This window comes from Hirundo rustica, chromosome W (assembly GCF_015227805.2).
Source record: "Hirundo rustica isolate bHirRus1 chromosome W, bHirRus1.pri.v3, whole genome shotgun sequence".
NCBI classification, from domain to species: domain Eukaryota; kingdom Metazoa; phylum Chordata; class Aves; order Passeriformes; family Hirundinidae; genus Hirundo; species Hirundo rustica.
In genome coordinates this window covers 12,053,874-12,081,642 of record NC_053487.1, presented here as the reverse complement: position 1 = coordinate 12,081,642, position 27,769 = coordinate 12,053,874, and the positions used below count along the sequence as shown (strand labels likewise).

At 38.8% G+C, this 27,769-nt stretch overlaps 1 protein-coding gene across 1 annotated transcript in view; it reads right to left on the bottom strand.

The window, feature by feature from the left end:
* Positions 1 to 890: 890 nt before the first annotated feature.
* Positions 891 to 27,769, bottom strand: part of ZC3H12B (zinc finger CCCH-type containing 12B) — an 82,387-nt gene continuing 55,508 nt past the window's right edge. The window contains exons 2-6 of the mRNA XM_040089133.1: positions 11,855 to 12,620; positions 8,538 to 8,677; positions 7,599 to 7,833; positions 7,404 to 7,510; positions 891 to 6,844 (exon numbers count right to left, since the gene is read on the bottom strand). Of these exons, the coding sequence (XP_039945067.1) occupies positions 5,424 to 6,844; positions 7,404 to 7,510; positions 7,599 to 7,833; positions 8,538 to 8,677; positions 11,855 to 12,456 (2,505 nt within the window). The 5' untranslated portion in view covers positions 12,457 to 12,620 and the 3' untranslated portion in view covers positions 891 to 5,423. The remainder of the gene's footprint in view (positions 6,845 to 7,403; positions 7,511 to 7,598; positions 7,834 to 8,537; positions 8,678 to 11,854; positions 12,621 to 27,769) is intronic.

Sequence of the window (27,769 nt, the reverse complement as noted above, 5' to 3'; positions counted from 1 at the left end):
AGTGCATCTGCTAGAGGGTAAAACAGAGGCTTTCTCTGAGTCCATCTAGTAATTTTCAGGTTTGACAAACTAAACAGAAGGAATAACACGCCAGTAGGAAGGGGTACAAAAAGAGACATACAACTTTAGCAGTACATTGCATAGGGTTGAAATGAGTGTTTAGAACAGCAGCTTACACAGATGCTTTGGACTGGCTCTGAAGTAAAGGCTTAGCTAGATGTCCAGAATGGAAATATTATTTCTTTATTCCTTCTTCTCTAGTTTTTTGTTATCCTGCTCTACTGCAGTTGCTTGTTACCACACATCCAAAAATGGAACATACATTGCATATTTCCTTCTGTAAAAGCAAGCAGTGCCAATGCAAAAGGAAATAAACTTTCTCTTTCTGTTAGGAGGGATTTTTCATGGAAGCCCTTCCCCTTTCAAGTATTTTTAGAAATACTTCTTTTACCCAGTAGTTAATTAGGTTTATTTAGGAAATTCTGAGTGAAAGGGATTTGTTCTTTTATTACTGCGTTTAGCTGAGTATGAAATTACTGAAATTACTGTATTTTGTATTGCAAACAAGCATAATAGTTCAAATAGGGATGTGTGGTGCTAGCACATACTGTACCATCTGTAACTGTTTTTCCTCCTTGGAGGAAGTGCACTTGGTAAAATAATGTGCTACTACTACTACCACTACTACTACAATACCTTGATTAGCTGTAGTTACTGCCCTGTGTATCTGCCATTACCCTACCTAGAGAATCTGGGATTTTTTTCAGTCAATCAGCTAAAAAAAACCACCAAGAAATCACTTGGACAGACTGCAACAGTTGTTTTGGGCACAAAAGCTTTTTGGGGGTCTTGTCTAAAGAGCTGAAAAATAAAAAGCTAGAAACAAATAATCCAATGGCTCTCAGTTTTATTAAATAAGCAAAATTTTTATATATATAAACTATAACATATTTCATATTATTAAATAATTGTGCAAAACATTTACATAGAGCAGGAGGGGAACAGATGATAGCCTATATTTCTTTTAGATTCTTGCAATTCTTTTAATACATTTACAAAGTTTAAATACAGACCAAAATCAGCAATATTGTATAATGACTCTTCAAAGGCTAACCAAACACTGGCATAAGAATAATTTACATGATGGTGCAATTGTATTTTTCCAGTTGAAATATTGCAGGAAATACACTTAATGAGGGCTCTGTCACAGAAACAAGCAATAGGTACATCACAGGAGTGTGAAAGCTGAATGCTTACCATAGAGGTAACTGTGACAGATCTAAAGGTCTGACTGTTACGAGTCCTGGAGTACTAATTCTTCAGGTAAACTTTTGGCAAGTCAAGATAAAATAATATTTCAACTTTGGAACAAAGTTTCACAGAAATGATGCATGTTCCTTCCCTTTAGTGTAGAGTTTTAAAAATTACAATAATCGAATGTTCCTGTTTGCAGGTTGATATAGATCAGGTATGCATACACGTCACCAAGTATTTTTAACTTTATTATTTGAACAAAATGCCAAAATGCACAATTTGAGACAAACTGGCATTAGAAGCATGTAGGGGGAAACTCACCTACTTAGATGTTTTTGGTTTTGTTTTTTTCAATGACGCTCCTACTACTTGTTCTAAGCAACCATACTCCACACCTATTTTTAAGTTTACAGCTAAAGCCTTTTTACAAAAGCTAAACAGACTCATGCTAGTAAATAAATTACATGCTGCAGTAACTAGAGCAGTGCCCACTTACCACTACAGAGATTTAAGAATACCACATACTGGTTTAACATCCATTTTCACTTATTTTGTCATTAAGACTTACATTATATTTGGGTCAACCAAAAAAAACCCAAAGAGATTTATAAAATTCTACAACAATTAAACAGTAATGTTTAATTCTACAAATGAATAAAGCCAACTGCTGCAGCTCAATATGAAAACAACAGGACTAACAGCAGTGAAATCATGTACAATTTACTATATTACTGACATGTAATTCTTACAAAAACATGTAAATTTAGACTGATGTCCCATAAAGCATTTGGGTTTTGATTTATGAATTTAAAGTTACACACTTTTAAGAGACAAATTATGTGAAAGTAATATAGCTGAAGATGAAAGATAAGGAAATCAGAACTCCCAGAGAATGCTCTGGCCCCAGTAAAACACTAAAATCTACTGCTCAACTCTTATCAACCGCAGTAGTCCATGATTTTAACTTCAAACTTTTTCCCCCCCCTCATCTAGTATTGTTTTTTCATGGATTTTATTAAAATATAGTTTCTAGAACTGTTCTTTTACAGTTTTAAAAACATTTAAATACCATGCTCTAAAAAAGAGCATTTATACAAAGTCTTATATTTACAATATAGACAGTTATGATCAGGTGTTAATAAGATCAACTCTTCCATGTAAGAAGAAAGCCAAGCTTATGTGCTGAAGATTAATGAATGTGTCAGTGTTTTGAACTGTCTTGTAAACATATCTGAAAACAGGTGTGGATGACCAAATTATCACTTAAAGTAGTTGATCAGGAAAGACTACATCACATAGAAAAGTTTCATTACCTCTAAGGAGGACTAAGCAAGCAAAAAATTTGCAGGTTATTTCCACAAGGCTACTCTGCCAATTCTGTAACTATGCATGAGAGATGCCAATAGCTTCTCAGAATAAGATAATTTGCCTTTGAAGTGCCTTAGGGAAATAGTATGCTGGGTTTGTATTCTCACAGCATTCCCATTGTTTAAAAAGGAATTCTTCCATCAGTAAAACAAAGTTTAGTGAAAATTAAAATGACTGGACAAATCCAACAAAAAATGGATATCTCCATGAGCCACCCAGCACTTCATACAGAAATCTCTGCTGAGTTTTCCACATTAGAAAACATCAAAATCACCTACTAACCCTCTCTTAAAATAGCTTGTCTTTATAAATGGAGAAAAATGGAACAAACCTTTTTCTGCATACAAATATTTAATTCCATGCAAGATGGAAAACATGAGTGCACAATAAACTTCATCTCATACCTAAATAATTTATAAATTAATTGGTTAGAATAAAATAGGGTTTATAGCAATTACTGTTACATTTTAAACACATGCAGATGAGTTAACAGCAACATTTTTACATGAAGTTTAGTGCAAGAATGTAGCTGCTTAATAGACTGAAGATACCTATGTAATGCTTTGAGGTGTACACACAGTATTTGTGCACATAATAACCTGGTTCTGAAAAGTTGTCCCTGTTTGTCTATAAATTACAAGTGCCCATTTTAAATAAAAAAAGATCCATAATTACTCATAGGCTACTTCCCTGTGACACATGGTGTCACAAACATTGTGGCGAAAATGTAATACTGAAGTTAATCTAGAGATTACTTTTTTAATACACAGTTTTTATACAATCAAGAAAAAGAGATACAATTTGTATCAACAAACAAAAGGTCATTTCTGGTTATTTGAGGCATTGCTCTCAGCTGCTTATATCATGCGAGAGAAGAGAATAAGAATTAAATGCAAATTAAAAAATATGAAATGTTTTTGAAAACTGGCCAAGAGTTAAATCTGTTTCCCCCCAGCTATTATGTCTGAATTATTTTTCCCCACTAACAGAGAGAATGACCAACTAATTAAAACTTATTTTTAAACACCAAGGGCAAGTACAGAAGCACCTTCAAGTTACTTCATTTCAAATACATAATGACATAGTCATTATATACGTCACCTGTACCAACACAAGAATATTTATTCTGTGTGAAATTATACAGTTATCAAATGTCAGTAAATTAACTGTAGTTGCACCCATAATTGTGGTTTCTTTTTGGTTCATTTGGTGGGGGTTTTTAATATGACAAGAACCTATTTTGCACATGATATAGAGCCCACAAGATATTTTGAATCAAACCAACCACTACAGTAACACAAGTGGAGAAAATTATAAACTTCGTTTCTCAGACAAACAGATAACTAGAAAGCAGCATGCAAGCCATTATCAAAACACCAGAAACAACCCTGACTGCAGCCTCACATTCTGTGTGTTTCACAGTAAGAAACATTTAGGCAGTGTCACACCTTCTCATGAAGAAACAAAAGGCCATAAACCAGGCCTTCTCAACTTTCATGAAAAAAACTACAGTAGAAGTCAACAAGTTCTAGCTCGAGACATATCGAGTTAGTCATGGTTCAAAATGTTGAAATATACAGTGGATTCAAAAAAGGGCGTACAGTCAGTGCAGCTTAAAAAAACCAATAAACGCCTCTTTTGGAGACATTTAGCTACAAAGGTTCCCACCCTGAGCAAGATACCAGTTGCACAAACAATGCCACACAAAATTATCTCACCTGTTGAAACAGGAACTCTAAAAGCCTTCACAGGGCAAATGCAGACCTTTGCGTGGATCTGAAGAGCAAAAACCAGGATAGCTTTGCCACTAACCCAAACTGGAGCATCTCTTTTCAAGAAGCAGCCTTCCCCCTCCACCCTTTTTGAAGCTGATCTTGTACAGCCACCTTGAATGTCAGGCTCACTCAAACAGCATCCTTGCTCCCAGAGGAAGGGCTACAGTTAGTGAACTTCCATGTTAACATCCAGGTTTTACTGCTTCAAGTTGAGTAATCCAGTTTACATAATACTGACAATTTATTTTCAGCTTGTCTAGTCATTTGGGCCAGCAGCTGCTTACTGCACGTTTGAGAGGAGATTCTGGAGAGAATCTACAGTTAAAGTTTCAGTTTACCGAATGGCATTCATGCCCTTACATTCCTTAATGTTTTGGTCCTAATTTAATAAAGTATTTGGCTTCTGTTGGATTGAGCCAACATATTGAACGATGTAATAATTATTCAAACTCTTGAGGTACAGTTCTGAAATTTAAGTGCCAACAACCATGTTGACATTGAAAAACTGAAAAACAGTTTTTCCTTTTATAAACAATTTTAATTTTTAGCAAATTTACTTTTTCTTCAGTACTTAAGATGCCAGTAGGCAGTGTCAAATGACAAAGCTGAAACCCTAAAAGTCATCTGGGTGTGTATAGAGCATACTTTTAGAGGCTGATTAGGTATTTATAAGCAAATTGTAAGTGTACACTAATACATACAATATAATTGCTAACACTAATTTTGTAGTAACAGCTTTGAGACACTGATTGTGACATAGTTCTTAGTGAGCTATCCATGCAGCAAGGTATGCATTTCCTATAAAATACTATTAAAAATCTCTATATTTAAAATATTAAAATTTGCAATACAATCAACTTTTATATAGTGCCTCAGCAGATATATGATTGCTACTGTGTACAGAATTTTATACTATCTTAGTAGAAAATATTTACAATAGATTGGCCTCTTCCTTCATGTAAGTTTTCCTCTGGGTCCTACAGAGGAAACCTACAGGTTAATTTATCCAAAAGTGGCTGTACTGCTCTAACGCCCTGTTCTTAATTTGGCAACAATCATAGCTGCCAGCTGTTGTGCATCTGTCATGTGGGGATTCTTTTCCATCACAGAAAGGACAACGCTTGGAGGGAAAATATTGCAGAGGTTCTTGTATGTTTGATACTGATGTTCTGGGATGATATGAGGTTTCCGTGGTTCACCACATATCCCAATCCAGGGATTTCTCCAGAGTTGCTCCATCTTCTCAGGCATGCTTCTTACCATGACAGGTTCATAACATGGCTGCATGAGGTTGTTACTCAGTGGATACGAGTGGTAAGTGTAAGAGTCTGATGCACACGGTAATGGATCCCAGCTTGCGTGCTGCTCTCGACAGAGAGGTGGTCGTCTCTGCCTTGTAGGGTTACTTTCATAAAGCTGTGAGTCAGAAATACTGTCCATTCTTGTCATCACCAAGGCACGGCTTGGTTGTGCAGTTGATGGATGAACATTTTGAGGCACAGAGCATTCTCCTGGACAAGTGGACCGCGCTCCAACAACGGAATGCTGGGCATGTAGGCCTAAGCAGGAAACTGACTGTTTCCGAAGAGATTGCTTAGGCTCTTCAGTTCCGTAACTCTGACCTCTATTTAAGGCTTCATGGTAACCATGAGGGAAAGGCTGAAGACAATTTTTCGATGGCAGTCTGTGGCTCTTCACATTGTCTTCTGGACTGGCATCTGCTACACCCAGATACAAGTCATTGTAAGAGGAATAAGAATCATTACTTGTATGGCTTAAGCAATTGTCAGGACAGGGGCTTGAGTTTCTAGAATACATCCCCTGGTCCATATCAGCCCCGTAATAATCTGAGTTACGGATACTACTTATGCTTAAGTTGGAGAAATCACTGAGTAAGGAGTAATAGCCATAGTCCCCCAGTGACTCATATTTGGGATACTGGTCAATATAGCTAACTGAGGTGCCATGGCTATTGGTGACTAGTATAGGAGGATATTGCAGACTGGACATATGTTCCAGTGAGGATTTCTGATGTATGAACTGTGAGGAACCTGGCACTGGACTGCTTGCAGAACGAGTATTTAATGCACCAGCTGCATGGCTTTTTGGTGGAGGGAGCGTTGGTACACTTAATGCAGAAACCAGAGATGGGACAGAGCTGGCCTCGGACTTCCGGGCTGCTGATAACTTTTCCTCAGGCTCCACAGCTACTGACCTAATGCTTGGATCTGACTGACGTTTTGGGGCAACGCGTTTCACTTCAGAACTGATTTCTCCTTTGGAGCTGGATGGCCCTGTGCCACATTTGGCCAAGGCTCCCTCACTCATAGTTTTCACAGCAGATAATTTGGCACTTATTCGAAGCTCATCCGCTACTGACCTTTGAGGCTGGTTTGCACGTTCTGGGTGGTAATATTTACATTTGTGCCCATAGGTGCACTTTTTACCTGGAAGAAAAGGGTTTCAGGTTAAATAAATCAAAAACTCATTAATACCACCAGCTGCTATATTTTTTCTTTACATCTTTCACCACTTTTCAATAGTAGTATTTCTATATTAAACCCCTAAGGAATAATTATGTATTTGATATATACAGGCAGTCACAGACTCTGCTGCCTGTATCCATGTCTATCTGCATCAAAGGCAAGACATACCATTTTTCTTCCTACTGGCTCATGATTTCAATAATGACAACATATACACAGTGCTATATAAAACAAATCAGCTTTAACACAGTTTTATTAATTATGAATCTCCTCCCTCGAATACAAACCAGAATAAAATAGCAAAAAGCTGTATTATCCACAAGGTGTATCTGGTAATCCTTAATTTTCTGCTACACTGTTTTTATAAATATGTGTATGAAGGGTATAAAAGTGGATACTGTGCTTGGATGGCAACATGAAAAGTGGTACATTTTTTTGTTCTGGTAATGACAAGATGTTAATTAATTGCTTGCTTCACCTACCTTTAAATGCAACAAATTGATCTGACTTGGGCACTTACCATAAGGACACGGTTGTTTCTTATGTTCAGGAATAACTGGCCTTTTTCTTAAGAAATTTTCAAGGCTTGGACCATGGCGTCCTAAAGGATCATCCGGAGGCATAAATCTAAGGGAAAAGAAATGAAACATGATCAGTTTTTCCTCAGAATGCTGAATTAGCAAATTCATTTATTTTTGAAGAAAAAAACCCATACTTGTCATTCACAAAAGAATACATTAGCAGCCGCTCCTCTATGAACTTCTTCCATTCTGGTTTTTCATTTTGAAGATCCCGATAGTTATCATTTGACACAATGATGCCATCTGAGTCGAAAGCAAGTTTTACTATGAATCGATCATCATAGCAAACTACTCTTCTTCCCTGAACTCTTCGAGATGGGGTGAAAACAAGAATTTTTTCTTTCTCCAATTTATGTAAGAGTTCTTGATCTGTAAAATAATTTTAGTTGAGCAGCTTTTAAAAAAGTTTTAAAAGAAAGAAATGCAACCTTTGTATTATGAAAATTCTTGCCTTTTTTGTCTGACAAAGTATCTTGCAATCATATTCATGCACAGTCTTCATTATGATTGAAAAACACCTAGATGTGGATTTTATTTCTGAGGTTTCAAAGCACTGAGTAAATATTCAATATTTGAGCTTCATAACCACTCTGTAGCTATGTACCTTTACTCAGTCTTCCTGAACACATCAGGAATTCAGGTGTTACTGTATTACAATAGCCTTGTTAGCCTAGAGTAAAATGCAAGGACTTTGTATGGGTCAAAACACATGCTGCCTTTTCAGTGTCTGAGATAACCCTACTAACTGAGTCCCTGGCCTGTTACTACTTCATGCTCACCCAGCAAATAAGACAGTTCCCATATGCTCAACAATGTTTGCGAATGGGAAAATTTCAACTACTGCTTCTCAAAAGTGTTGAAACCATCCAATAATGTTACAACACCCACATCATTGTTTACACATGCAGATATTTAAATGCTTGTTTCCTCACCAGTGAAACTGTTGTGTTTTCAAACAGTTGAGTGCAACATCATCACCACCACATCCACAGCCCAGTACTGGGACCCATCAGAAACACAACAATAATTTTTTTCATTTTTAACCAAGGGGTCGAAGAAAATCTTGATGTTACCTGTAATTGGTGCATCAGGTCGAGACTGTTCTTTTCTCCATGCAGGTACAAACACGGTGATATCTTTATGTCCTTTTTCCAGAAACCAATCAACAGCTAGTTGAATTCCCCGGCAGGAAAATCCTTCTTTGTTCCCATGGCTGAAGAACATACAAGTTTTAGAAACAGCAAGGACAAAAGTTACATTTGGTTTTGGTTTTTGTTGTGATGGTTTGGTTGTTTTTTTCTTCTAAAGCTGCCATGGTCAAAGGATATAAGGAAAACAAATTCTGTAAACTGTTATTAGGCTTCCTTACATAATTGGAAAAAGGCAACTGTGCAGAGCTATTCAGCCATCAGATTACAGCAACCCTGCTACTTAAAAAGTCTGTAAATGGTGAAATTTCACTATCCCCAGAGCAAAAGCAAGTAAACATGAAGTTTTTCAGTTTTTTTCATTTTATTAGTTGATCTAATGAAAAAGATCACTTTCCCTGACAAACTGAGCTCACCTTAAGTAGCAACATAAAACACTGTCACAAAAAGAGGAATGAACAATGCTGACTGCCATGGGTGATAAGTGCTTTTAAATATCTATATTGATAAAATATTTTCCTCTGATACTAAATGTTCTGAATTTTTATTAGAACTTTTTATAGGAAAGAAATAATTGTGTCAAAGTTAAGTCCCATCCCCATCAATTTTTTTTTTTATGAAACACAAAGGAGTCTCTAAAACAGCACACAATTCAAATAAAATAGTTTAAGTTTTAAAAAGGCCTAAGAAGTTTCTGCAAGGGAAAGGAGAAAATTTTAAGAGGTTTGATAGAAACCAAGGAGAATCTTAATTATTAATCTTATTCAATCTCTATCTGCATCATCTATAATTGCAATATTTTTAAGCAGAACTGCATAAGCATTACACTTTTCAGATATTCTCAGTCTGCAGAACAGATTTTGCATAATTAGGAAACTTCCATCATATTAAAATTGTCTTTAAAATCCATAAAATTCTATGGATTATCATTCAAAATTTCACCTCAAAGTTGCTGTTTTTATTGTTATTATTGTAGAATAATATCATAGATTACTGGACTATGTTTTCCTGGTCTCAAAACATTACAGAAGTAACACCGAAGCAGGCCAAAGGCAGACAGGTCTAATGTCTTCTGTTTGATTATGGACTACCAGTATAGTCTAAATCCTCACAACTTAAATAATTAATATACAATGTTCCTAAAAGCATTTTCCTTAAATTTTTATACATTTCAGATATTACAGAATTTAATATTCTTTAAAACTGTCAGATGCATATGCATTTTGTTATGAGTTGGACTTGATGATCCTTATGGGTCCCTTATAACTTGAGATACGCTTATGGTCCTATAAATAAGGCATCATATCTGAGCTATGAAATAGTGTAGGAGAACAGACAGTGATAGTGCTGAAGGCACTCTTGCCCCTGATATATTGCAGCTGTGTTAATTACCAAAGAGTGGGAACAGCCTTGCCCTCACAGCTATGGGTGATAAAAGAGTGAGTTAGTAGGTGGAGTGGTCAGTTAGTTAGTCAGTTGGAGTTTGCTGGCCATGCTGCGAGGAGGAAGGGACAGGAAGCAGCAAGCTAGAAATGCAGAAAGAGAGAAAGAGCCAGAGCTGTGTGGAGCAGCTCATGGGACTGCAATGTAGAAAGAGCATGAAAAACTTTTAAATAACAAGATACTGATACTTGAGGCCCCCTGAAGTTTTTAAAGAAGCACTCTTGAGTGCTACGGCCATCTCAACAACAATGACATCAGAGTACCTACCCTTTTTTTTCCGGTTGCTGCCTGTGACATATTCTCAGAACTAACTCAAGCAGCAGAGATTTCAAATACAACAGGCACAGAAAAAAAATTAAAATAAAAAAGTTAAATCCAGTTTTGGCAATGATGCTTTACAGAAACATCTTATGGATTGATGTAACCACAATGTGACACTGGAAAATTCTGTATATAAAATATTTTTACAGGATTTGAAGGGTTTATGTATTTGAAAAGTCAGCATACTCAATATACCTATAAAAACCTGAATTTTCTTAATACACTGAAAACATAATAATTCATATCACAAGTTCTTCTAGAGCAGAAGACCGATACTAAAAGAAGTCTATTGTATGAACACTACCTGAAGAAATCTTGGTATCACTGATCACTAAACCGACTTTAAATAACTTCCTCATAAAAAAATCATACTTACTCAATGATAAATAGTTGGCTAGCTCAACTCTGTACTCTACAGACATGTTCAAAAGTGGCACAGGACAGGTATCTCTTGGGTTAGTGCTGACCTAAGCAGCCAAGTGTACATAGAATATCCTGAGTCAGAAGGGACCCACAAGGACCATCGAAATCCAACTCCTGGCCCCATGCAGGACACCCCAAGAATCCCACCATGTGCCTGAGAGTGTTGTGCAAACATTTCTTGAGCTTGGACAGGCTGGGTGCTGTGACCACTGCCCTGAGAGCCTGTTCCAGTGCTTGACCACCCTCTGGGTGAAAAACCTTTTTCTAATATCCAGTCTAAACCTCCCCTGACTCAGCTTCATGACATTTTCTTGAGTCCTGTCACTGGTCACAAGAGTGAAGAGATTGGTACCTGCCCTTCCACTTCCCTTCGTGAAGATGTTGAAGAACACAATGAGGTCTGACCTCGGTCTCCTCCAGGCTGAACAAACCAAGTCACCTCAGCCACTCCTCATAAGGCTTCTCGTCCAGACTCTCCCCCATCCTCGTGGCCCTCCTTTGGATGCCCAAAACTGCACTCAGTACTCAAGGTGGAGAAAGCAGCATAGCTGTGCAGGTCAGCAGGTTTAGCTCATCCATTATCCCTGTTCTGACACAGCTAAATTGCTTTGAATACTGAGCAGGCTCAACCATCAAGAGCTAGAATACCTTGAATTCACTGCATTTCATTACCATACACTGCATGTCACTTTAGAAAAAACCAAAATTTTCCTACCCTACTTGGTTACTTTCCTTTAATGTCCAGAAACAATTTTCAGTATTGTTCAAGGACTTCAACATACTAAACCCATCCACACAAAAGCACACTACAAATAGATTGCTTGAACAAAAGATTTGACGTGAGAACTTGGATTTAAAACGAGGGCAAGGGAACTGGAATATGGATTACATATAAAGGAGTAACGGCATAATTAAAAGCCTAAAGAGTCCATAAAATAGATGCATTATCAGTGTAATAGTCTACATGACTTAAAATGACTTTGCCATCAATACTGGTATTTTCTTAAATATTTTAGTGATTTATTATTTTCAAGTATTGTGACAGGGAGACCCACCTCATAGCAACATTGCTTCCATCAATGACAATTGGCCTCAAGTTATCACTGTTATCCACTACTTCATCTTCCAGTGACAATTCAGGGCTTGCTATTTCCTTTGGGCAAGGGCCTCTTGGCACCAGAGTACCAGTGGTAGTGCTGGCAGTGCTTTGTCCCTCTGATTCACTTTTGTTGCCAAGTCTCACAAGCTCTGCTAGAACATCATTGATGAGCGCATCTGCTCCCAACTTATTCAGTACAGCCTGGATCTGATCTCCTGCATACCCAAGCTTTAAAGCAAAATCCATTTTAGCTTGGTATTCCTTGTCCAAATTTGTTTTGCATTCATCTAACTTCAAGTCTTGTGTGATACTGCTCTGCAAAAAACTTGGGCGATCCAGACATGGGGACCGGCAGAGTGGCCGATGTGGTTTGGTAGAAACCTCCTTTTCTCTCCACTGAGTACTGCTTCTGAAGTATGGTTGCTCAGGCTCACTTTCTGAGCTCGTCCATTCCTCAGATTCAGCACTGCATTCCCCCGCATCTTGTTCCACATTTCTGTCTTCTCTGGAGTACCTCTTCTCCATTTTCAGCTTCCCTACCATAGACCAGGCCGTCATCACGTTCAACTTCCAGCCAGAGCGCTCAGTTCTCTTTCATTTCCAAAGCCACCAGGAATTCATACTCAATTGCATCATGTTGGCCAATTAAAAGTTTACACAAGGCTGGGGCTAATTTGCCTTGCTTACTATATTCTGGCATAAGCAACACCAACATGAAGTTCCTTAAAAAAAAGAAAAAAAATTAAGAATTAGGTTTTGATCAATTCTGCAAAATGATTACAATGATTTTGTTTACAAGTCAGTAGATGTCCCCAGTCATTCACATTTCTATGTAAACTGATTATAATAAAGCATATAATTACACTGTCTCTGTAATCACAAATAAAACTCTCTTTCCCTCCCTCAGTTACTCTACCTACAAAAAAAAGGACAATTCCCACACAATAAACATAGAGCTGGAATGAATGGATTATCTCAGTAATATTTAAAGATAATAGAAAAGGGTGAGCCATCATGTCCACTAGAAACCTGTCTTCTACTGCAAGAACAGCCTGTCTACACTAGGAACAACTGTGCAGTGTTCCAGTATGCATAAAATTTAGCACAAACCATTTCAGCCTCTTTAAGTAAGGATTTACTATCAGAACCAACAAGTTTGCCTAGAAAAAGTATCTTCTGGAAAACAAAACAGACATTTAACAAAATAATATAAGCCACAAAAGAAAATTAAAAGCATCACCCGTGTGCATATAAGTCAAAGCTTATTCATTTTAAGTTTTCATATCCTTTTGGTTTTAGGTAATAAGATGCAGAAAATCACAGCACCTAATATACCACTCAGAATCATAGAATGGTCTCTTCACCATTTGTGAGAGGTCATCCCTAATTCCTTTGGGACAATTTACAGGTGTTTCCCTGCTGCTTCCTAGAGTGCTGGTGTTTCCTGGTTCCTCTCTGACACTCAGAAGCACATCCCCTGATGAATCTAGTTCAAAGCTCTGCTAGTAAGTCTTAGAAAGGTTTCTTTCTTGACTATTTCCCTACATTAAATGGTGGGTTTATGTTGCCTATGGGAATATTTCAGAGAATAACAGGTCTAGAAGAGTGATAACATTTGATAAGCAAAACCATAAAAATGTCAAAGGATCTCTGAGACAGGTCCATATTGGCCTAACAACAACCAAACCCCCTGAAATTGTCTCAAAGTGAAACTAAGATTATTAACCTGCAAAACCTTTCCACAGTAATATATAATTACCATAAACAGGCAAAACAGTAACATTCTACCAGACTGCACTCCAATTTATGCAAACAAAAATGTACACACATGCAGAGACAGCTGCTCAAAAGCCTAATTTCCTTAGGAAAATGCTAATCACTTCTACCTAAAAAAAAAAACACCTAAAAGGTCAAATTTTCAGTCAATCAACACTATTTTTAAATAAAGAAGAACCATACTTTTTTGTATTTTCATATATTCATATTATATTCATATTTTGTCAGCCTAGAGAGAAGGAGGGTCGGGGGACACCTTATCACTCTCTACAACTGCCTGAAAGGAGGCTGTAGCCAGGTGGGGGTATGTTGGCATTCCTGGCTCTTTCCTGCTCCAAGGTCAGGGTGAATAAAACTCAGATGTTGTTTTTGAAGTCTCAGTCTGAAATTTATTATCCTTATCTATTACAGACTCATGAGATGTGAGCTCTCTCTAACAAGTTGAGAAAGTGAGCTAAAATGGTGTCTATTCAAGGCTATTTGTCTCATTTATCCAATAAACAGTTGACATCTATATTATTTATGTTTCTAATCCAATTATGATCACCCGAAACCTGCAATGTGGACTTCTTTCACCCAATTACAGAAAACCACCCAGGTTCATGAAGAAGAAGGAAGAAGAAGGTGCAAAAAGACAACTAATCCACACCCAAAGTTCTCCATCTTGGCTCCCATATATCACTATACACTAAAATCCCAAATCTAAGTTTTCACTCTGTGAGATCACACAACACCACTCACACTACACACACACAACCCCTGTGCTATCACACAATCTCTGAAGTCTGTTCCAAGGCCTCAAGTCAAATGCGGTGCTTATCTGAGGGTCAGCACCCCTCAGCTCAGAAAGCCTGAATTTTTCAGTCTCCAGGGTTCCAATGGGGGTCAGTCTTTTCTCCCAGGCAACCAGGATTAGGACAAGAGGAATGGCCTCAAGCTGTGCTAGGGGAGGTTTAGGTTGGACATCAGGAAGAATTTCTTCACAGAAAGGGTCAAGCATTGTATTTGACTGTCCAGGGAGGCAGTGGAGTCACCATGCATTGAGGTGTTCATAAACTACTAGACATGGCACTCAGTGCTCTGGTCTATTTGACAAGGTGGGGACCGGTCAAAGGTTGGACTCAATGACCCTGGAGGTTTTTTCCCAACCTAAAGGATTCTGTGATAGTCCAAGTCCTTTATGCCATATGAAATACAAACACAGTTTCCTTGCATTTGAATGGCAATTCCAGTCTTGATTAGTTAGGTTTAAGTTAGACTTTAAAAACTGCTGTTCTTTCATGTTATTTATTCAAAGAGTATCCCTCTAAATACTTGGGTGTTACCCTGGTTTTTCTGAGTTTTTTATAGCCTTTTGAATTTTCATAAAATGGAGTCAGATCTTTTTAGTTACTGTACAATATTAGAAGCAGTTCTACCTTTTTCCCACATATGTAACATAAACAAATTCTTTGTTTTTCATTCTCTGTCCTTTGTTTGCATATTTCTAACCTGAAAACAATTGTAACTGACAGTTGGTTTAGCCACTTGGCTGAAAGGTGAAAAACCCCAGAAGCCAATCTTCTGCTAGACCCACAAATGTATAAAAAGTAAGAAATAAACAAAGAGGCTCTCTTGGCCTGGACTCAGCCTTGAGCCAGATCGGAGGAACCTCTGCGCTGGAAAATCTCTCTCTGTGTGACTGCTTTGTGTGTCTTGGTAATACTTGGGTATTATTTTTACAGTACTCTCTATTTTCATTCCAAGTGATTTTTCTCTCACATAGCACTAATAGCAGTATATTTACAACCCAAGTACTTGCCAACATAGATGTATTAATAGCTTAACCTGGAATGGATTTTAATTAGGTCTCATACATAACCTTGTACCTTGCCAATGCTAAATATATATATATATATATATATATATATATATATAAAAATTATAAAAGAAGGTTAAAATACAAGGTTATCAGCACACTGCACCCACAGCTTACAAAGTATTGCAGTGAAGGAACACTACAATACATGTGGCAAGACTAATTCTTTTCAAATTATTGAGACTGTACTGCTTTGGCACTGGACAACGAACAGCATGATTCTGTTCATCCAAGTTTTAAGAGCTCCATTCTTCTTTCCCAGTTGTCATGTCTCGAAGCACGTCATTAGAATTTGGCTTTGGTTAAACTTATCTTGAAACCTCCATTCTCTCCCCTGACCCCTACAGTGCCTTTGATGCCTCCCCAGACTGTCCAAGTCATATGCAATCACAAAACAACTCCTGGTTATTAATATTCCTCCTGTTTCCTACTTTAAGTGACAAATTCTGTAATTCCTTTGATACATGTGAAAACAACCACAATTATAGCCACATCTCCAAGAGTACTTCCAGTCAGCAGGAACATATTTATGCAGTTAACTCACTGGCATTTAGACTAAAAAAAACCCCAGGAGCAATAACAGTATAGTTTGTCTGTTTATTTGCTTTTCCACACTGTACTTCTCAGAAATTCATATGTCATCTTGCAGAGCAATGACAATAATAGCGAATTTCTTTCCTTTCTGATCTATATTATTTAGTAGTGGTAATACAGTTGTGAGAGGTATAACTATGATTCGTGTCAAAAAAAAAAAAAATATTGATGAGACTGTACCGTGGGAAGACTAGTACAAAGATGAATTCTGAGAAACTGCCAGATAAGGCTAGAGAGGAAACAATTGGACAGGATATCATAAGCAATAGGTGTAAAATTGAGCAAACATGTCAACTGTTTACGCAAGCAGAATTGCATGGGAATCTAAAAATCAGCAAAAATTATAAGGAAGAACCTCGCCTTCCCCCCAACAACCACCGGAGAGAGCTAAAAGACCACTATGGAAGAGCCCACACATATGCAGCATGTGCAAAGACAATAATGGGAAATGGGGAAGGAGGGGGAGCTACTGAGAACTGCTGAGAAATGCTTATGCATATGTATGAGTATATGGAATAAATACTTGGAGAACTCATATTCAGGATGCGTGTTGGTGGAGTGTAGACTCCCCACGTACCCAATGCTGCTTGCTTGCTTTTTGCTGAATGCAATTTAATAAATAACTAAAATTTTGATTAAAGATTGGAGTACAGATTTTAATTTCTAACAGTTGTACCTAGGGATCTCTATCAGTTCCAAGCCTGTTCTCACCATATAGTCCCTTGCACAATGCATATACAATCTAGAATTATGACAGGTTGGAATATCAGAAAAACCACATGGAACAATTTGGTACTGTTTGTCCAGACATCTTTAAAATGTAGTACTTTGTGGGCACACTAAGGGAGTTTATGTGGGGAAAAAAACCCACTAATTAGCAGTTAATAGAACCACCCTTGTGAATAATTTTCTACTTTTTTGTTTTCTTACTGCTTATACTGAATACTTTTTAAAGTTAATATAGTTGCACTAAGGAGTTATCACAGTGGGTTAAATTAATTTTTTTTTTTAAATCCTCTTACAACCAAACTCAGAACAAAAATTTAAAAAGATAAATAGTTTGAGTAATGCTTGATTTTGCTGATAACTACAAAACTGAGAAACAAGTCAGAAAATATTTTCAAAGATAGACTCAAACCTCATCTTGCAGATCATGAGCAGCAACATTTTCTCACTGGAATTTCAGAATTTGTTTATTATGAGTTACATTCCCCCCAAAGACAGCCAAATATGAACACACACTTAAAGGAATGAAAAGAAAGCTATTACGAATTTCTAATTTAAATCTATTACAACTCAGAAATACAGACACTTCAGCTTTAAAATTTTAATTCTCATGATGTTTGCTGCTAAGCAACCAACCAAGTTTTCTTCCTAAACACCTCTTTCAGCACAGTCACGAGCAACTAGTAGAACTGATAATGGGATTCAGAAAAAGGACTCAGACAAAATCATGTATATTTTGTTCATAAGGGGCCAAGCTGAAAGCATCTCTTCAACTTTGATGGTATCAAAACAGAAAGAAAATATCTGCACAGTAATAAAGTACTGTAATATAAATGAAAACACTTGCAAATTATTCAACAATCACTATTCAAATGACAATGACTATTAAAGAGCTGGTGCTAGAAATACTCTATTCAAAGCTTGTTCATTTCAGAGACCAATAGAAACTCAGGTAAAAGAATGGATTGAACAGCTTCTTTTGGTCCCTTATGGCACTACCTTTCCATCATCTCAGTGTGCTCTGAGCCATGCCCTTCAAAGGTGCAATTATATGACACACACACCTACTTTGAAGAACAACCTTTAAATGAAATATTTTATCAACTCCTTTCACCAACTTTTAAGCATTTTTACTTTTTTATGTCATTGTAGATACTAAAATGCAAAATTAAAGCAAAGAACTGCAACTCGTGTATTTTCTTAAATATCTCTCTCACTTGGATAAGAAATATTTAATAATGATTCTACACTATTTATTTTAAGGAGGGATAGGTTTGTTTGTTTTTCCTTGTGTACTTTTGAGATACATGTAGCTAATCAGTGAGGGTTTTTTTTAAATAACTCCCCAAGAAAAAAAAATCTAACTGAAAAATGACAAGTGAAATGGTAACATCTAGGGGAGTTCCACATGCACAGCAGGGAATAAATATTGTAGATTTCTTCTTTTGTATTTCTTAAACTGTCTCAATAAACCAATCGAAACCAAATAACTTGACAATCATATAAAAAAGGGTGTGTGTTTTTTATTAAGAAAATTAAGTTTTTCCCTCCATGGCTTCAGCATGAATTTTAATGTCTTAGTCTCTCTCTGTACTCTTCATTTCACTAAATTATCATTAGCATGCACCTATGTGTAGAAGGAAGAGGTATCTTTCTGGAAGGAGGCTGTTCTAAACAACAGCCAAGCCTTTGATTATTGTGGCTGTTTCTACATGATCAGAAGCTGACTGAAGTACACAAAGACATTGTTATAAATGAGAGGACCAAATTCGATAAATCAAAATTTGGAATTTTATTGAGAGACAAAATAACGGTCCCGGACAGCCACAATTAAAAGGACAGCGTCGAGCCCGGGGTCGGCGCCGGGTGAACAATGATAACACACTCTGCCAGTCTGTTATCCCCCAAGTTCACATTTGTGGTTTGCAGCAGTCTCTTTTCATACACTGGATCGCGGAGAGAGGCTCGAGATGTCGAAAGTCCTCTCTCCGAGGCAGCTTCATTAAACATGCAGGTTTCAGTTCTAAGAGTCTGAATGGATCAGCGGAGGAGGACAATGCAGTTAATGGTCGGTTCCAGGTGTGGTGTAGACATGTTAATTTTGGCCGGAGACCATCTAGATACGGATCTGAAACTATCATCGGGTTCTCCGGGCTATCATCTCTGTTTTCCGGGCTATCATCTCTGTTTTCCGTTGCCTTTTGTTTCCTTTCAGCGATTCCTGGCAGTGACAGTCTTCTGTCCTCCTTTCTGGTAATTCCAATCAAGCTCTCTTCGTGTCCCTCCCATGCCTTTTCAGGCTAGGGACATTTTTGTATTCTATTAAATCCCCTTCTTCCCGAGTTAACCCACAAAATGCTAAAACAAAACTTAACTTCTAACATGCTAGTTTATACAGGACTTATAATCATACATTCGGTATTACATTTTATATTCTATTAACATGAAGTAACTTTAGAACAGATGTTACATTCCTTTTTAACGATTTGTAGCTAAGGCATGTTTGTGTCTCCCTCCTGGTAATTCTTAATCATGTTGTGTCTTGTGCCTCCCCCCCCTTGTCTTTTCAGGCGAGAGAAATTCCTGCACTTTTACTGAGCTGCTTTCTTCTGAGTTAACTCATAGTTTATTGGATTAAAACAAAACTTATATTTATAGGGATAATATTACACTTTTATCTTTTAACACGAATTAACTTTAGGACATATATCACAACATCTATCCAAACTAATTTTCATGTAGCCAGTTCTGACAGAAAGAGCAACACAGACCTCAACAGCAATTGGGTGAACTTATCATGGTCCCAGGTTACTTGTTCTACAAATGAAACCCAATCTATCGCCTTCACAACTAAACAATTGATCAGGCTGGCATACAATATATCTACAGCTATGCCTCATAATTAGAGTGTAGACAGTGTATAAGCCTACTAACAGAAAAGCTGACAACTTCCTTGTTACACACACCCCAACTATTGTCAAGAGTCCAAACCCATGGAAACAATATAAATAAGTAGAGACAAAGAGAAAGAGAAGAGAAGACATTTTACAAATTATTTTAAATAGTGTTCAGGGACACTACAATCAACAGGACCTCCAGCATTGTACTGTGCTACAGCACAGACCAATGGTTAGTCTAAACTCTAAAGCACTTCCCAAGTACATTTTTCTGAGCTTTAAGAACTTCCCCAACACATGACTAATTGCCATTTTAAAGCCATTGTGATTTGAGCCTGCAGTGCACATACACAAAACCCGAACAAACCAACCAGCACCAAAATGCATTGCACACATCTTCAGGAATGTGACAGAAAAGTATTTGTTAGGCAGTAGTTATTGTCAGAGGACACAGACCAAGAGCAGCTCAAGATGCATAAATGGCCTTGGATTTTGGATTAGCTCTTGATTTTGAAAATCACATTTCTACAGTGCTTATGAAGAAGGTAATACAGCTCAACATCAGTGTTTTCATGGCATTGAAGACAATTATCTTGTTGTATTCTTATCTCAGGAGCAGCACAGATATTATACATTGCTGCCTGCTTTGAATATTTTCTGAGGTAGTGAACTATTTAATCTACCAAAAAGTGCTCAAATATGAGTCACATAAAAATGGTAACTTTTTCTCATTCTAATTATACACTAAGGTAGTACACATCAACGGGGGCAGATTCACAACTGAAGAAAAGCAGAGAAATATGCTAAAATTAACATTTGTGTATTTCAGAACGAAATACAATATAAACCCAAATAATGCACAATAACACAGAACAGATTAAAAAATTGGAAGAGTTGTGCTGCATGACATTATTGATGCTGTTATGGACAATCAATAGCCAATTTAATATAATTTTATTTTGCCATTTTAAAAATAACAATCTGAAACAGCCACAATAAATGAGACAACCTCGATCCCGGGTTATCGAAGTTCGGTGAACATAGAGATGGTCACAACTGAACCAGTCTTCCCCTCTTCACAATCACCTAGATTCAGTGGGCAGGTTTTATACAGTTTTTCTTCCCTGAGGCAGTTTTATTGTTAGTTCTCGTATCTGCTGCGCATATTCATGTGTTTTCTTTCTCTGGCCGCTTGGCTCCGAATGCTTCTTCCCGGCAGAATCAGGCACTTGAATGGGGTTCCAAGAAGTCGGCATTGGGATGCTGATAGCGACATCTCTGGGTCTTCCTCTTCTAGATTGGTATCATGTGTTAATCACCGGAGGAGGCAGATGGCTCTTCCTTGATGGATGGGACATCTCCTGTTTGGCCATTCCTTTTGGTTGCTAATTTGGGCTTGCCCTGCCATTGTCTGGAATCTCTACGATTGCAAATTAGTCTCGGTAAGCAGAAAAGTTCCCAGTTTTGTGGAAACCTTCTGCTTGTAATACACTTTATAGTTTATAACATATAAAACACGAATTTATCTCAAAACATATATCAAAATGCCATTTAGGTTTTGCCTTTTTTTTCTATGCTCTCTGTATTCTTCACTCATATATTTGTAGCTCTGTAGCCTATTGTATTAGTGACTAGTTTTCCCAGTACTTTTCCATGCCCCAGGTCGGCTGTGAGATGTTAATTTTGAGGAACTAAGGATTTTTAGGAAAGTTAAGATAATAAGTTGCTGAAATAGCTGAAGTAGATAGGTAAGCTTTGTTCACAGTTAACAGAAGCTGGATCTTAGATAAGCTATCCCGGATTTAGTAACTCATTGCTTGTCAGCTTTATGTTTATGTAGCTGTGCCTGTAACAATAAAACAAGATGTGGTAAATAAGATATAAGATAACTGCAGACTTCCTGCTTAAAGAACCCATTCAACGCAGGAAACTATAAGTTCTACCAAGGATTCTTTGTCACAAATGCATTAAAAAGGTAGAAAGGTCAGGACGAGGAAGACTCATCTTACTTCCTCATTTTGGGTGACCCCTCCCCAGAAGAGACCCCTTACTCATTTTAAGAAACAAAGTACGCATGCTTAATAGCCTTTTTGCCAATTAGCATATGAAGCGAGGAATGGGAGGTGACAGGGGTATGAATATGCATTTGTATTTTGGGTATTCAAGACATTTGTAAGTAAAAGGCTTTGTAATTACCTGTGAATTTTGCAGTGTGAATTAGGGAAATATCCTGCCTTGCTGCCTGGAACTAGGGAGATATCCTGCCGTGCTGCCTGGCCGTAATAAACATACACTTTCTAACTTTAAACTGTTAGAGAGTTTTTGTCCGTCACAGTTGGGTATCAATACTAGATCAATACCCATATTTCTTTAATAAGCCAGCTGGGAGGGGGAGGGAAGCGAGGCGTGCATGTGTGTGTATGTTTGGCACTGGCTGAGATTGTTCATTGGTGGAGAAAAGCAAATTACAATGTGAAAGTTTCTTTAGTGTTTAACACGCGCGGATTTTGAATTGAGAATTGACCTGGGCACGGAGCGGCCGGGAGAGGCCTGGCCCGCTCCTTGGTGGGAGGCGGGGGAAGGGCCCCCACTTCCTACAGGTTGGCGGGAGGCGGTGTTAAGAAAATTAATCCACGAACACCAGAGGTTTATGTCCAAAAAAAAGGAGACAGAGGAGTCCTTCTACTTTATTCAGATAAAGGGAGAGGCCATGGGGCATTTCCCCTGGGGTCTCTCAGATTTTCGGAGGACGCAGCCTCCTTTTTATCCTAATTTCCCGGCCGCATTTCCCTCTCTCTTTCCCCATTGGCTGAGGTACTTGAGAGGTAAAGACTTCCCGAAATGCCTAAGACCTAAGATTCCCCTTTTAATGTATAACCCCACGCTAATTTTTAATTTTTATGGGATTTATGGATTTCCCCCATTGTTGCTTTCATCTTTCAATATTCAATTTCATTTACAAACAAACTTATGGTTTGTTTGTAAAGGCAAGTATCTTCTTTTCCGTTCATCAATCAGTAGAATCCTTCCCATTGTTTCTCTTATCTCTCAGTGCTAGTTTTGTCTACTAGCAGACTCAGGACTTGTTTGTAAAGACAAATCTCATTCCTCTCAGCGGGGAAGGAGCCCCCACTTCCTACAGGTTTTGTGGAGCAGCTCGCGCCATTGCAGGGGAGGGGGGAAGCACCCCCACTTCCTATGTTCCATCTGTGGAAAGTTTTTTCCAAGATTTAAGGGCAGCAGCAGCTCCCGGACTCCCGGGACGGCTCCGCGAGCGAGGCGGACACGCCCCCCCGTGACGGACGGAGAACAGCCGCTCTGACAGGAGCCGAGGTGACTCCTGTCGGTGCCCTGGTAACAGCCGGGGTATGGGGCGGGGGAGCGGTCCCGGCAAGGGCCCGGGACCGGGGCCGCCACTGCGCCGCTTAGCCCCTGCTACGGCGTGGAGGGGGGGCCCACCCAGGGGGGGCCCACCCCTGGGCTCCGCCCGTGCCGGCCCGGAGGGGGCCGGGAGCGTGAAATCTGCGGGCGGGAGCCTCACCCCCCGGGCGGCACCGATCTTGCTGCTGTGGGAGACGGGGGAAAAGGCAGAGTTGAGTCCCTCGAGGAAGTTAATGTCACATTTGTAGGCAGGAATGACTCTATCGCAGTTTCCACAATAACGAGTTTTGTTTTAGAGAGACCCGAGAACCGCTGTGAGCAGCGGCACGGCCCGCACCGCGCGTCTGTCCCTGGGCCGTGCGGTGGGCAGCAAGTGCTCTTTGTGCTATTAAGCACAGACACCGAGTCCAAAGAAAAAGAAGTTGTTTTTTCAGGCTCCCTTAAACCAGGCTATAAGTAAGCAGAGTCCTGTGTTAACAAATACCTTAGAATGGAAACTGAGCTAAAATACTGTAAGAGCTGTTAGTGCCAGAGGGGTAAGAGAAATGAGAACTTTCTTCCAACCTTTAAAATATGAATTAGAAAAACACTGAGTGATTTATCAGTTTCTCTATTTGCCAAACTCTCCTAAGAAGGATCCATTGGAATTTTGCAAAAGGAGAATAACAGATAGTTTAGGGTGGTTTACTGAATTGAATTTTAAAAGTACCTTCTCCTGCATCCCTGTGAATAAGAAAAGCCAAGGACTCTGTGCTACTACATGGAAGAATCCTAAAATAGGGAAAAAGAGCCAGCCCACCAAAACAGTCCTGCCTGAGGGTTTAAGGCACAGCCCAACGATATTCAGAAATCAGCCGGCAAAGGAACTGGAGAACTGGAGAAGTCAACAACTGAGAATTGCTGCATCCAACCAGCAGCCAAGAATTGCTACATCCAACAGTTACATGCAACCCACTGTAAGTCTGTTCTGTGAACATCCGCAACATGTACCCTATGCCGTGTTACTGAAACAGGTTAATGTTATTCTGAAAATGTTTGCTGTTAATCCTGGTATGTCTCTGTTCCCAACACTAACTGATAATGTATCTGCAGACTGTGGAAGAAGCCTATTCCAGCAGACCAGACCTGAAGAATGTGCCAGACTGGGAGCTGTATGCAGACAAGAGCAGCTCCATGCGAAATGGCAAACAGGTGACAAGTTATGCAGTGACAACCATGAACCAGGTAACCAGGGAAAAAGCCTTGCCATCAAATGTATCATCACAAAAGGCTGAACTGATTTCATCAATGAAAGATCTAAAACTGAGCAAAGTCATCTGGAAGGAAAGAAGACTGGCAACCATTCAAGATAATAGAATTGAACACTCTGAACAGACCCATGCACTGCTACAGAATATTTGGGAATACAGAGAAGCAGCTTTTACGCATTGCAAAGCTCAGCAAAACAGGAAAACAACTTCCGAATTATTAATCATTTTGCTGATTAAATAGTAAAAGGGGCTGCAGAAAAAGGCATCTTAACAGTGGTGCCACAGAAGGAAATTGATTTGTCAAGATTTGCCCCAAAGCGTGATTTAAAGGACCATCAGTTTTCTGGCACAAAGGCTGAAATCAAGGAAAGTGAATAGACGATTACACCAGAAACAACCCAAACATGGCCAAAAGAGTTGTGTTAAAAATAAGAGGCAGGAAATTTTCCTGGGGACTATTGGCAAATAGATTCTGCTGAGTTACCAAGCAAAGAAAGAAACAGGTATATGTTGGTGTTAGTTGACACCTTTAGTGGACGGTCTAAAGCGGTCTAAAGCTTAACCCTGTCACACTAACACAGCAAGGGAGGTGGTGAAAGTTTTTCTCAATAATATAATTCCAAAGGTTTAGGGTTCCTTTGGGGTTGGTCCTCCAGTGATCGGGGAAATTAGTCAAATGTTGGGAATTGTTTGGGATCTGTAAATTCCCTATATACCCCTGTTGGGGGTTAAGTTTGTTCCTTTTTTTTTAATAGAATTTTTCTCCATAAGTTGCTAAGAGACTAAGTACTGGTGCTTAGATGGGGCATGACCAACACAAAGGAGGTGGAAAGTCGGGAGGGGGAAGATCACAGAGTTTTGGGGCAGGAAAAGGACAGGGCAGGGGGAGCTGGGGGCTATTCTTGCTCTGGGCATCGGAGAGGATGGCCAGGCTGCTGCTTGCTTCAGGAGGAGTCCACTGTCAACAGAAAGTCTGGTCCTGGGAAATCTACCATCATCTGCTCGTGTGTCCAGGAATTCTGAGCTCCTCCCCCTGTCCTGCTGGAACTGGGCCAGCTCTGTCGGGCCGTCTCGGTTTTCTTCAGCACTGCTCTTTTTGCTATGCTGTAGCCCTGCACCGCCCTGCCTGCCGGGGACATCCTGCCATTCCAGCCACCAGCCCGTGATTTATTAAAGAAATATGGGTATTGATCTAGTATCGATACCCAACTGTGACGGACAAAAACTCTCTAACAGTTTAAAGTTAGAAAGTGTATGTTTATTACGGCCGGGCAGCACGCGGGATATTTCCCTAATTCGCACTGCGAAATTCACAGGTAATTACAAAGTCTTTTATTTACAAAAGTGTTGAATATCCAAAATACAAATGCATATTCATACCCCTGTCACCTCCCATTCCTCGCTTCGTATGCTAATTGACAAAAAGGCTATTAAGCATGCGTACTTTGTTTCTTAAAATGAGTCGGGGGTCTATTTTGGGGAGGGGTCACCTAAAATGAGGAAGTAAGATGAGTCTTCCTCGTCCTGACCTTTCTACCTTTTCAATGCATTCGTGACAAATGATTCCTTGGTAGAACTTACAGTTTCCTGTGTTCAATGGGTCCTTTAAGCAGGAAATCTGCAGCTATCTTATGTCCTATTTACCACATTTTGTTTTTCATTACAAGGACATCTACATAAACATAAACCTGACAAGAAATGAGTTACAAGATCCGGGGTAGCTTATCTAAGATCCGGCTTCTGTTAACTGCGAACAAAGATTACCTATCTACTTCAGCTAATTCAGCAACTTATTATCTTAACTTTCCTAAAAATCCTTAGTTCCTCAAAATTAACGTCTCACCCGGGAGTTTCCACCGCTCCAGCTTGGTGCTCTCAGAGTCCCAAGGGATCAGACTGCCCCAGGCTTCATGAAACAAAGCCCCTCGAGGTTCTTGGTTCTGTTTATTATTAATGCTGTAGGTGTTGTTTGTTTGCCTTGTTATACATACTAGTAAAGAACTGTTATTCCTTTCCCCATACCTCTGACTGAAAAGCCCCTTTAATTTTCTAAATTATAATAACTTTGAGGGAGGGGATTGGAATTCCCCATTCCTAGAGAGGCCTTGCCCCTCCCTAGTAGATACCTGTCTTTCAAACCAAGACAACCCCAGATGAGTAGTAAAGCTGAATGTGGGAATGGAACCCTCAGAACACAGATTAGTAAAATTTGTCAGAAACATGCATGACATGGGTTCAAATCTTGCCCATAGCCTCACTGAGAATCTGCATAAAATCAAGCCAGAGACAACATGAATCCTTATGAAATATTGCATGGCAGGCCATATCAAATTGTGTATATTATGGGAGAAATCCATATGAGGGGAAAATTGACTTGCTGAGGTATTTAACAAATTTTAAGTTCTACTTTGCAGAAGCTTCAGAGATTCATCATGCTATCCAGAAAAACCTGCCCATCTGTTCCAGCCTGGAGACTGAGTCAATGTTAAATGGAAAGAGAGTGGAAAGGGCCATTCCAAGCCCTGACTATCCTCACCAAAACCAGAGGTGCTGGCAAAGAACCCTGAATTCACTGCTACAGAGTTAAGAAGACTTCTGTTCCTGAAACAACTGGAAAACAAAGACTGATACAAATCAAGATGATGTAATTTAAATTGCTGTTTTGTGCCTCTTATCTACACAGCTGGTAACCATTATTCAGATTTGGCCCTAAAAATTTGCATGTAGCTCTAGTTCAAAATGTATCCAAAAACTCTTCATAAGAACAATTTGTCAGGGGGATGTTGGATATAAAAATTGGGCCTGGTAAGTTTTGCCCCTAGATAAAGATCAAGCCTGTGTCCATGTGGCTGTGATTCCAAATATAATATTTAATAATATTGAGGCTATTAACAAGAATGGCTCTTAATTTCCTACTAACCACAAAATCATTAACACTGGTTGTTGTTCTTATGCAGATCAGAGTGAAAAAATTGCTAAGGATTTGGTTGAAATTTGAAAGCAAACTCATTCTACACCAGGTAGCTCTCAAAGGAGCTCACTGAACCTTGAGTGTCTTCAATACATTCCCATCATGGTTACCAAACAGAGCCTGGATAAAAAAGTATTCATAGTAGCTGTAGTTATAGTTGACATCTGTATAACAACTAGTAAGATAGCTGGTTGTATAAACTGGTAGTGTGGTTAAATATGGAGTACAGACTTGTTAGTCTCTAAAAAAAAAGGGGGGGGGAAATGATGCCATTTAGGTTTTGCCTTTTTTTCTATGTTCTCTGTATTCTTCACACATATATTTGTAGCTCTGTAGCCTATTGTATTAGGGACTAGTTTTCCCAGTACTTTTCCATGGCCTTTCCTTAAGCAGAAAGACAAAATTCCAGAGCTCCAAG